The 12,565-nt window shown below is 37.0% G+C and overlaps 1 protein-coding gene across 1 annotated transcript in view; it reads left to right on the forward strand.

Moving 5' to 3' along the window:
- The window catches only part of CFAP58 (cilia and flagella associated protein 58), a 56,436-nt gene that overhangs the window by 14,015 nt on the left and 29,856 nt on the right, over window positions 1–12,565 (forward strand). The window contains exons 7-11 of the mRNA XM_032191224.1: window positions 1,165–1,324; window positions 3,064–3,146; window positions 4,330–4,521; window positions 7,462–7,623; window positions 10,120–10,266. Of these exons, the coding sequence (XP_032047115.1) occupies window positions 1,165–1,324; window positions 3,064–3,146; window positions 4,330–4,521; window positions 7,462–7,623; window positions 10,120–10,266 (744 nt within the window). The remainder of the gene's footprint in view (window positions 1–1,164; window positions 1,325–3,063; window positions 3,147–4,329; window positions 4,522–7,461; window positions 7,624–10,119; window positions 10,267–12,565) is intronic.

A 12,565-nucleotide genomic window follows, 5' to 3' on the forward strand; every position in this document is an offset into this window, starting at 1 on the left:
GACGTTTTTCTTACCCATTTAAGAAACAAAGTACCATGTCTCCCAGGTTATTTGGTTGTATCGTTACTTCTAGCAATGCCATCATTGTGTAAGACTTTACAAAATGTTCAAACGTGACTTATGTTTGTGGCTCTACAGCATCAAAAAGAGGACTTTGATTCCATCATCTAGTTCTAACTTCTGGAAAAGTTGATGGAACTTGTAAACTCATGCACACAAGCTTCTGGGGGAAGGAAGATCCTGCATCCTGCACAGTTAGTAATTAAGCTAGTTGTTAAAGCTTCTAAGAACCCCAGTTGTCATCTAAGATGCCCTTTTTGTAGGCACTGTGCTAGCAGTTTAATCCTGCAGTGTACTGAGTGCCTCTAGCATGGTGTTAGGCAACCTGAACTGTGAAAGTATTCGTAAACTTTTGAAGATTGATGTCAGGAAGAACTGAGGAGATTCATATCCTCCCAGGGGATACTCACCTACCAAGATTCATCATCTTACAGAACCAATATTTGATGCTCTAAATGGAACGCTGTAGTCTGTGATGGCTGTAAAAGCTAACAGTACTTATAGGGGGAAGTAATATTTACTTCTTAAAAGTAAAGAAACAATTTTCGGTTGTGATAATGGGTTGCTGTTCCAGGTAAATGGTTCCTTAATTTCCATGCAGTGTTTTGATTGATTATTTCCTCTTCTGATTGTACAGAAAATAAGATGAACTCTACCTTGTGTTTTTCCTTTAAAGCCATGGGTTATGAAAGAGATGGGGATAACAGATCCCTGCTGTTAGGGACATGCCATTGAACCACGCTACAGATATCATTCTCATCACAGTCACTGTCCCTAATACTTCAAAGGAGATCACAGCTGCCCATGTTTAATCTGCAGGACTAATTGTGTAGTGCTCTATGAGGTGTGCAGCTGGGGATTCTTTATTGAACATCTTCAGCCCTAAAGCATAAGGTTTGATAATTGTCATTGCCCTACCTTTGTTTATTTTTTTTTTTTTTTCATATGGTTCAATGAGCTAATCATCTGCTGCTAGGTGATCCACAACACTTATACCTTTGCTTACCAGGGCACTGAATTTCATAGAGTAATTATATACTAAATACAGAGCTATTTTCTTTCCATGGGCACTTTCTCTTCCCCTTCCTTGTTGCTGTTTTATAGGCCAAAGAGGAGGAAGTGCATCAAATGCGCCTCGAAATTTCAAAGCTGAACAAATTAAGAGATGTTCTACAGGGTAAGCTGCGTGTTGCAGAGGAACAAAAAGTTGATGCAGGACATGAGAGAGAGAGCCTAAAAATTGAAATATCTGGACTAGAGAAAGGTAGGTGGCTAACTAATGAATGGATCTGTCTTCTTATCCACGGTTTGTTCATTCAGGGTACATCTTCCTTTCAGGATCACTCTCTTTAGTGCTTGTTATGGTACTGTATAAATGACAGTTGGAATGTATGACAGCCTTTTCTAAAACCTCTTAGGGTCACAGATTTCTCACAGTGTAGAATAGGTGGGGTGAAAATAAAAAGGACATAACTGAAATCGTGGTGTGCAAGTTTGTGCCATGTCACACAGAGTGTTGTCTCCAATGTACATGTATTGCTCCTGCTCTAACCTGTGAGAGAAACGATCTCAGACCTTACTGAAACCAGACATGGCTAGGACACTTTTTTCCTAATTGCTTTGATTCTGCCAAACCATTCATCATGAAAATGAGTGTATGCAAGTAAGCTGATAAACTTACTTCTGGTACTTTATGGATTCAGTTGTTCAGTGGGTATACTAAAGCTGTACAGGTATTGATATCAGCTTGCTAGCAGATCTGGAATATTTTAAGAAAGAACTTTCAACATTTTTGTGAAATGGACATTTTGGAAGAAAATTTCTTGGGTATAGTAGCATTTTTTTTTAAATGCAATCAATTGCAAAGTAAAATGTATATTAAAATAAAAATCGACATATTTTCAAAGTGATTTTCACAAAAAAAAGTTTTGTGAAAATTTTTTGGGTAAGGTAATATTGTAGATTAAATAATATTGTAAATAATAATTAAATAAGTGAATTAAGTAAAAAAAAGTAATATTGCAAAGTAATAAAGTAAAGAAATGTAAAATAAAAACATTTGAGGCAATGAGATCTCACCTTTTTTTTTTTTGGCAAAAAAAACCTTTACTAGACACCTCATCTAGTTCAAGTTGATACATACTGCCATAAAGGTCGCTTCCTACTCTCCCTTGTTTCTACCTTATGTCCTGAAGAGATTGAATATATAAGATAGGAATTCCTCTGTGTGGCTGTATTTATAGAAAATCATGTCTGTTTTCCATGTGTCTCTGCAAGGGTGGAAGAGCTTTCCCACAAACGTTTTGCTTGTGCTGCTTGAGGCCATGCTTTGTACTGGAGAAGAGAGGGGAACTTGAAAAAAAATAAATCAGATCCATACTGGAATGACTTAGAATGGCTGCTAATAATATGTCTTCTTGCAATACTGGACACATTTTAGCACTCCAATGTACTTCATTTCCTTAGCTGCAGTTTTAGCGTAACTGTATATAATACTTTTTAAAATAAAATGCAAACAAATATGGAATGGTTAATAACTTTTTAATAGTATATGCACAATATTAATCTTGACCCATGGCAAGTAGTTTTAACTCCACTGAAGTCAATAGGATCTCACTGCTTTAAAGGAGAACTGGATTTCACATAAAGGGATTAGAATGAGACTGAATGCCCTGGTATTTGAAAGTGCTTCAATTTGCTCACTTTGAAGCTCCCTAAAAGCATTTGATTTTCACCGTGCTCCATGATTTCTGAAAGTTCAACTGCTTTGTGATATTTTGGTTTGAGCACACAAGTCCTTATACCGTTAATTACTGTGCCTGAGTTCTTCTAAGTACTGAAATAAGTATTAACATCCTTAGCTGATACCTGAGGTTGCAAAACATGGTCACAGCTAATTGAACTCTTCATGTAATGTTTAGTAAGTCCACTAAGTTGTTTCTGCATTTTTAACATCTGTTCAGTTTGAATCCAGAATTTATACTCTTTCCTCCTTTTCTCTAGAGTTGGAGGCTGCCAAAAAACAGGCAGAGATTGACAAGAGAGCTATAAATGAGCTTATGAGGGAAAGGGATATGCTAAGTAAGGTGAGCTTGCATTGGTAATACTGATAAACAAACGTCATGGCTTGAGATTGAAATGTCTGTAGTTTAAACCCTCACAGAGAAACAGAAATGTTGTAGAATAAATAATGTTGAGTCAAACATTCAGTTTTCCTTAAGCAGATGCTTATGCCGCTTCTTTTCTGTGTGTTGAAATAGTGCTAGTACCCATAAACACATTAAATATTTCTAAGCTTTAAAATATAAACTGTCAGGGAGTTAAAAAAAATGCTATATGCTTTCACCTTGCAAACCCGTGTTATTTGATATCTGAAGAGTTGATTACATCTGTGCTTTTAGACTCTGGCATATGAAGTTTAATATTAATATAGACAAATGAAGTCTGTGATAGTAGAAGAACAAACCAAAATTTTGACACACCACGTAGCAGCTTGGAAGACTGTGTTAATACGACTCCTTGGTTTTTCAGTCCATTTCTCTTGCTGATCATTTTCCATCAGCCCATGGTTCTTGTACTACAAGCCAGCATCTCGTGTTTATGGGCATTCCTGAAGTGTAATCTAGTAAATTCAATGCTAAAAGATGACTTTAGCTCAGGTGCTTTTCTTGGTATGGATTCACTGTTCTGTGTCTTGACTCAAGAGGCACAGATTTTGCAGATTCCAAATATTTGTTTTGAAGCAGGGAAAGAAATTTCAAAGGGCGACTACAAGGCTGATTTTGTAAAGATGAGATCTTGATGTTTTCTGTTTAATCCCTATGCATAATTTGAAACTAAGCTTGGTTAATTCAGTTTGAACTTACTGTTCAGAAAATGAGAAATAAGGGTATTTGTGTTTATTAGTTATTTTAAATGCTACTGACATGCTTTACAATCTAAATGCCTTGAAGCTGGTACAGTTTTTCCAGTTGTTAATTATACAACTTGTAAACAATCCTATCCATTTTTTTTAATTTTTTTTTTTTTAGTGCAGACATTAGTGTTTTAACTTCAAATCAGAAAAAGTGCTATTTGGCAGCTCTGTTAGAATTTTTTATTTTTTATTTTTAAATTAGATATGTGGCTCAAGTATTTCTACTGAGCAAATTAGATAAGGGATAATAACATCAGGAAGTCCATAAACCACTTAGGTAATGGCATATTTTTGCCATAGTGATGGCAGTGTTGCCTTTTACAGCTTAAGAGTCATTTTGTTTCCCCCCTCAGAAAGTGATGAAGGCTACAAATGCCACTCAGAAGCAGATAAATTTGGTGAAGCTCCATGAACAGTCCAGGAAAAATTTAGAAGGAGAAATCCAGAATTATAAGAATGAAGCCCAGAAACAAAGGAAGATTATTTACCAGTTGGAGAAGGACAGAGAGAATCTCATCAATGAAGCCAATGAGCTCAAACAGAAGGTAGGAACAGCTTTTTGTGCAAGTGGTTCTTTGCTCTCTTGCTCTTGAAACTGTAAAGATTATATATACATTTCTTTACATGCCATTGGGAGGAAACAGATCAATAGTCTTCAGGCAGCTTACAAAGATTTCTTATTGTCAGTGCGTATTGCCGGCTATTGTGTTTCAGGTCTCTCTGAGGGAACCTCAGCCATGGCTGTTTATTCAGTGAGAAACTTGGGGTTTAGCTGGGTATTGCTCTTGTTCATCAGTCATCTGGGAAATGAAAACAAGGCAGGAGTTTAAACCTCAGCCTCTGACTTACACCTGAGTCCCACAATTGCAGTTCTTGTATGCAGTTGGAAATTACTCTTCAGTTGTCCTATTTTATCTGCAAAGGACCTTGTTTTGCCTGCCACTGGTGTCCTCAAATTCTGTTGAGGCCAGTGAGAGCTGACAGCGCTTGACATCTTTGTAAAAGACTCAGTGTTTTGGAGGATTAGTCCCAGTGTGAGTAAAACATCAGAAGATGTTCAATCTCATCTACAAGACAGAAATTTTGGAGGAATAGCTGCAGAGAAACACTGCATAAAATTTGTGCTGTCTGGTGCCCATTATTATGTATGGCTTTGTTTCTGAAGGTATATTCAGGAACATGGTTGTAACATGTTCCATTAATTGCTGAAGATCACATTGAAGGGCCCTTGAAGAAGCTCATTGATTTACTGGGATTAACTTTCAAGCTGTTTCAACTCACAAGTTATTTGCTATCTTCTCACCTTAAAATTATCCTTTACATCTAAATGTGACCAGGGACTTTTAAATAGTGTTTTGCATGATACATGTTCCCTTGTCTGGATTGCCATTTGTCATTTCCTAGGAATAATACTTTGCAGAAGTGAGGTTTGTCTTTGTTGCAAAGTCCCAGTTTGCATCTTTTCCTTGTAGGGAATTTCTAACAGTATAGCTGTGAGTTAAGAACAAGGCAAACAAGTAAGGATGGCACCACTACTGCGTTCCTGAGTAGGTTCATTGAGCTAAGCAGGTAACCAACAGCAACTGGTAGTGAAGTATACAGGTGAAAAAGTGAGAGGGTCCAGAAGAAAACTGTGAATATCTAAGATTTTCTGCCTAGCTTTGAACCCTCTTTACCAAATGTGAGAGGTGTAGTGTGCTAACAGCTCAATCATAATTGAGGATGCTCGGCCTCTCACAGGGCTGCTCTGTTGGGAAACATGTATCTTTTCTGTATTTATAAGGGAGAATTATTTGAGTTTAATCATTCCTGAAAAAGCAGAGTCAGCATCTAGTCTATGAGCATGAAGCTGAAAAACTTAGTCCACGAGCTTATTGCACTTACATTGCATCAAAACCAAGTAAAAGATTTACAAATACAGTGACCTACTTTTGAGCCTTGCTCCAGCCTATGATCACCATAGTGCAAACTGCACTTATTGATTTCTTCTCCCTGCGATTACTATTGGCAGGTTGTTTTAGCAGAAAAGGAAAAGGCAGGAGTAGGTTATAAACTGGGACTGTGTTTTTGTATTGCACTGTAAGCAGTTCCTGGGATCCTCTGCAGTCAGCTTCAAATGTGCTAGAATTGTATTTCTGCAGCTGTAATAAAATTTTCTATATTTAGCTATCCCCTATCTCCAGAGTTGTTTGGAGGGACCTGATAGAATAATCAATTAATTAAGCTCCTGCCCCATAGTTGGACCTCACAAGGCTTTACTGCTAAGCAAGGGACAACTTTGCCGACTGCAAACTTTGCAGTTACTGACTATCTGATGTAAACATTTTTATATTCTTCTGCTTTGACATATGAACGTAAATCATAGCTCAAATTGCTACTTTCAAAAACAGCATCTGGAGAACTGGCTATGAAATGAAGTTGTAATGGACTTCTCTCCTGGATTTTGTCCATGTGATTCCTCAGCTTTTTGTTTAATCTTTTGATCTTTTTCCTGGATTTAAGTGTGGCATTCTTCTCTCCCTCAAGCAATGAACTTGAAAAATGTTGTTTCTGATGTTCACTCCTCAGTTTCCTTTTTATTTCTTTTGTTTCCTTTTTATCCAACGCTACAAGTGTTGGATTCTATTTGAATGATACTTGTTTGTGCTCCTTGGCTTTCAACTTTGTACAGCAGAAGGAAGATTCTTACTCTGGAAAAAAAAAAAAGTGTATTTATCTTGGGAAGCCCATCATAATGATTAGAAACTATATTTTTGCTTCTTTAATGTAGTAATTCTTATATATTGTTATGGTGGTAACTGTTTAATGAAGGTGTCTATAAAATTTTGCATTTTCATTTATTGATACTGTATGTGATCATCTTCTCTCTACAGTTTATAGTCTACACCACTCCATTCTCTTTAGGGAATAATTGTGTCTCCCCATTCATGAAAAGAAGATAAAAGAAGACTTAGGTCAAGTTTGTGATCAATGGTTTGTGATCAGGTGTTCATTTTAAAAAAAGCTGAATTATTAGAAGCTAACTGGATTTCACACCAGTGGAGTATATGCAGACCTTCTTGGAGAATTACTTTTTTAACCATTTTATTGTACAGATTACATATAAAACCATGTACATAATCTAGCCTTGCTTTATAAACAACCTAAGCCTATTCTCAGTGAAAGCTGCTTATGTTGATTTTATTGAACCAGCTCGGTGGCAACATTTTCAGTAGATTAACAGATGTGCATATCTGTAAATTTTTGTCTTGGAAAAAGAAACAAACAAACAAACAACTATTAGGTATCAGACTGAAATAAAATGTTCTTCCACATAAGCAATCCAGAAAGGTTAAACTTGGACATGGACCGAAGTGATTTTATCCGTACCTACAACTTCTTATCACAGTTTTTTTAAGTTGTCGTCTTAGATAAAAATGACAAACCCCGTCCTCATCATCTTGTGATAATGGCTTAATCTGTTCATTTCCTTCTTTCTGCTCCAGGTCCTCCAGAACCTGAAGGATATTGAATTACGGGAAATTCAGATCTGTGACTATGAGAAGAAAATACAGGAGTCTGAGATTAAACTAAAACAGCAACAAAACCTCTGTGAAGTTGTGAGAACAGAGAGGAACCTATACAGTAAAAATCTGGTTGAAGCTAAGGTAGAAGAGTACTTTTTTTTTTTGTGTGTTTCCTTCTTTGTTTTATTCTCTGATCTAATTTTAATTTGTTCAAAGGAAAGTTCACTTCTTTAAGTGGTCACTTGCATAAGTAGCTTCTGAATTCCTCTGTGTTTTGGGTAAATCAATGTTTTTGGTTCCTGAGAGTTTATATGGACCGTATGTATTTGGACTGGCAATAGGAATTCATAGTCATTACGTGGCAATACCCCAGCTTAAAGCCATGCATAAAACCACGGTGTAAAGGAGCTATGGATACATACAACTCTATCAGAGAAGAAACATTTTCCTTTCCCTCTTGGCTGCACTTGGTTCTATCCCTTTAGGAGTTGTCTGTGTGTATGAAAAATAGGGTATAATGGGAATAAGATTGCCTCCTTAACCCTGTATGCAGATGCACATTAATGTATGTTGTGATTTTGAAAGCAGGGGGAACACTTTCTCACCTGAAGGGGAATTTTCTGACAGAACTAAATGCTTCCACCTCACTTGTTCCTTTCAGGGAGTGTCATTTTCCTCAGATAATGATTCTCTCCATTCCTATCTTTGCCTTGGGGATCTCACTAAGATGCTAGAGGAAGAGAACAGATCACTCAAGAATACCCTGTTATTCTGATGTAAAGATTTAAAATACTACACAAATCCTATTGCAGTTGGCAGAAACTGGGACCTTGGATAGCTGTGATTTACGGCATTGGGTTATTTCAGGATTCTATACCATAAACGTGTATAGTAGATCACAAATTTATGCTCTGCTTTGCATAGGTAGATGTTTTGCTTGAGAAGCAGGTGGGAATTAACTGTTCAAGTTCCTATCCTACTGTATGCTTGATTTGCTTAGGAATGAGCTGTTTTGTCAAATAGGTAGAACACTTTGCTTGTCCTCTGTCTGCTTCTTGTCAGTGGTAGTGGTGCTGGGGTTCTTGCTGCTCCCAAACAATCGCTCAGGAGAAATAAGAGTGAAAAAATGCAGTGCTATTATTATTCTTTAATTATTTTAATTATTATTATTTTAATATACAGCATCGATTCTCTTACTTAGAAAGAACTGGCAACTATATGCTTGGTTACAAAATGAAGCAGTGAACTCATCAATTTCATCAGGGTTTGAATGTTTATATGGTGGCATACATAATGCTGTTCATGGTTCCAGTTGTTAGAGGCTGTTATTTAGACTTTAATACATTACTTAGCTCATCATAACACTTTTTTAGCAAGTCCTGTGTGAGAAGATGGCTGAGTCCAAAAGCTCTTTTGGTCAAGGCAGTATTATGTGTGGCAGTGAAAAAACAGCCATTTGTAGTTCAGCAACAGGCCATCTAGCCATGAAAGGAAAAAGGCTCGTGATGGTATTAAAAAATATGCTAAGTTATTCCTTTTGAGAAGTAAAAAAAATTTGCACACAAAAAAAATTTTAGATAAAACTAAAGTCCATGGATTTTGTTTTTGAGGTCTGTCAGACTAGCAATTGGCACTTTCTCAGTACTGTTTTTGAAGACTGCCTTCACTCAAGACCTTCCTTAACTGCACTAAGCATTTCAGGAAAGAAAAAGTTTCTCATTTAGCAAGCAAATCCACACTGATGGTGGATGGTGCTGAAAGACAACCTAAGCTTAAAATGATTTTATACTGAAATAGAATGTACTCACCTGCCTTCTCTGTGAGCTGGTAGTCTCCAGCAGAGGACTAACAGCTTTTAAAGCTGTTTTTGCTGGATCCAGAAGAGCATGTCTGTCCATGGATTGAATTTACTAGCTTCCATTTGTGTCACAGCATGTGCCATCACTGCAGTCAGTGGAACAGTTTCTTTGTGTTGCACAGGCAGTCACCTTTGTGTTGGGAGTAGAAATAGTTCTAGTGCCCTGACCTCTCTGCAGTGCTTCCAGGCTTATTGCTCTGTGTCTTGAGCCTAAAATATATGCTAAATATTCCCATACCAGTGGTTTCCCTATTTCTGATCACACTGTTTTCCCCATGCACCTTTGTATAAGCTAGCAAAAAAGCAAAATGGAGCTAAGCATTTGCTACACTCCCTTAAAGACATACAGGTATCCTACTCATGGCTATATTCCTTTGCATAAAACCATCTTTTTCCCAAACATTTATACACAACTATACCCAACCTTATTGAAAAGCACTACTAGAAGCATGAAAAAAGATGGATAGAATCAGAATCTTGTTATGAATTTGGATTGAGTGCTAGTTCTTATTGTGTGTCCAGCACTTCAAATGAAATGGCTTATTAGAGTCGTTAGTGGTTATTGTTGTTACCAATGTGACTTTTAAAGACCTTTTTACAGCAATGTCACAGTAGCATAAACTAAAAAAATTGTCATATAATGAAACTTCTATCACATTAAAAAGTAAAGTCTAGTGGTATGTACAACGCGTTTCTCAAAACTGAACTAGGCTGAACACCCAAGCAGAAACTTACTATTTTTTGATCCCTTTTTGGGATCACACTTTCTGTACTTATAGGATGAGATAGCAGAAATGAAGAAGAGACTAAAAGCTGTGACACAACAGGCAGAACAGCTGACAGAGGAGATCACAGACAAAGAAGCAGCCCTTGCGAAAGCTCATCAAGAACATCAGCAAACAGAGAGGGAGAAAGATGCATTGAAGGTAAGACCCCCTACACATAAACCTTATTACAAAGGATGGCTCCCATGGTTTCAGAGACTGCATCATGTTCCTGGTCTGTGGCAGTTGTCTTGCTGTATCTTAAAAAAATCTTCTGCAATTGAAGCACAAGATCTCGGCACTATTTAGAGGTATTAGTTATACAAATATTCCACGTAACTGACAAATTTCATTTCTGCCTGTAACTATAGTTAGAAAGATCCTGGAATGCCAGTTGGAACCCTTACATCACTTGGTGACTAAAGTTTTTTACTAAAACATTCACTTTTTGTTTCAGAAATGTGGATTTTGGGGATAGCCTGATTGCAGTAAACTTTTTAAATGTGGACCCTTATAATTCAAGTTTTTCTTTCTTTAAACTACTTTCTCCCTGCTGTTTTTAAGTGTGAGCCCCATTATATTATATTATATTATATTATATTATATTATATTATATTATATTATATTATATTATATTCTGAGCTTGAAGCTCTGACACTGCTCAGCCCTGGCTGCAGCCCATTCTTAGATATGCCATTAAATTTGTGGTGATATCGCAACACAATTTGCTGCTCTCTCAAAAGATTTAAGGAGCTAGTGTCCACAGTAACTTATATTTCTCTTCACTAAGCAGTAATAAAACAAAAACTGCAAACAAACAACACCCCCCAAAACTCAGCAGTCCTCCACCACTTTCCACAATGTTTTCTTTTGGCAGTTTATTGCTGTGCAACAATGATTCCTTAGGTTTTCAGTCCTTCTCAGCACATTATATTTATGACAAGATGCCAATAGAACTTTGTAAAAAATGATGAATTTATGTTCTTGTACCCGATCTGTCTCAGAGTTGGTCTATCAGTGATGGAGAAGTCAAATAGTATCTCATTTTCTATGTTCAGCTTTCTGCCTTAACTAGTCACCAATTCTGCCTCATCACCTCAGAATTGTCTGCTGTCCATTCGACAAACACAATTGCTACATGCTTTACCCCCTCAATTATTCACTAGCAAGGCTATGGACTGACATCACATTAGTGAATAGCTTCAGGGCATTGTGGTCGTCTACCTGCCTGTCTCTGCTGAATACTGATGCATAGGAGAATTCAAAGAGGGCTCTGACTGACAGAGGCACAAAAGAACCCAATTATTTGTGTAGCAAGCCAGCTTCAATTTGTCCTGTTTGTACTGATGTGAAGGAAGCAAGCTGTTCCCCAGAAATCAGTTTAAAGAATGCACTAAAGCATGGAGTAGTGAGATTCACAGGAACAAAATTATACAGACATTGGACTTATGCTTAGCTCAGCTGTCATAAAGGTCTTAAAAATGTGTAATCATGGTAAATGAAACATGGGACACCTGATCCAAGCTCCCTTAAAGCCAGTACAACGCCATCCTTTGGTTTCAGTTGGCATTCCTACAGGCTTGCAGATCAGACAGTTTTGGCAAAACATCCAAGTGTTGACAAATATGTATCTGAAAGCTATAATAAGTATGGCCCTCCAGATTTGAGCTGGTGGAGGCTTATGTATGCTTTTTACATGATCACGCTTGTCTTTTTTTTTAAGCATTTTCTCAAAATCTGAACGTGAAACTTTCTGCTTACAGTTATTATTATTATTATTATTTTCAGCATTCTTTCTCCAGCCCCAGTTACACCTTTTCTAAAATCTGTATTTTCCTCCCACCTCTAGAACAAATACAAAAACCTGTTCACTTACTGTAGTGTTTCAGAACCTAAACAGGGATTTAGTTTGAATTTTGTTTGAGATGTTGGCACAGGTCCCATATAAATTCATCTTTCTTGCTGACTGTTCTTTAGTTTTTGCAGACTCTCCGAACCAACCTCAAATGAGCTGTGCTCATTTACAGCAGTTTCAGACCTGCCACTTTTTCTGCTTGTACTGTGTTTATTCATTTCTTTTTCTTTTAACTAATGTGCACAGACCCTGATTCTGTAGTCTTCAGCATATTTAATCTCAGTGAAAGTCCTATTAGTTTGTGGGGCCTGTTTGTGACTTAAAGTATTTATGTTCTTTACTGTGCAAGGTAGTTCAGATTTATTTTAGCTTTGTGCATTCCAGTGAGGAGATTTGTTCCTATGAATTGTTTGCTGCTAACATCTACTGCCACTCCTTGTTTACAACTCATATATTTTGTGACATAAGGAGAACACAGAAATTTGATATATTAAAAAAATATTATCTAGCAATGTGCAATGCATGAGCAGTTTTACATTCGTAGACAGCTTTTGCACACTCTTGATTGCATTTCAATATGAAGTGGCATGCATTTTTGTTCGGTTG

The sequence above is a fragment of the Aythya fuligula genome, chromosome 7, assembly GCF_009819795.1.
Source record: "Aythya fuligula isolate bAytFul2 chromosome 7, bAytFul2.pri, whole genome shotgun sequence".
Lineage (NCBI taxonomy): Eukaryota > Metazoa > Chordata > Aves > Anseriformes > Anatidae > Aythya > Aythya fuligula.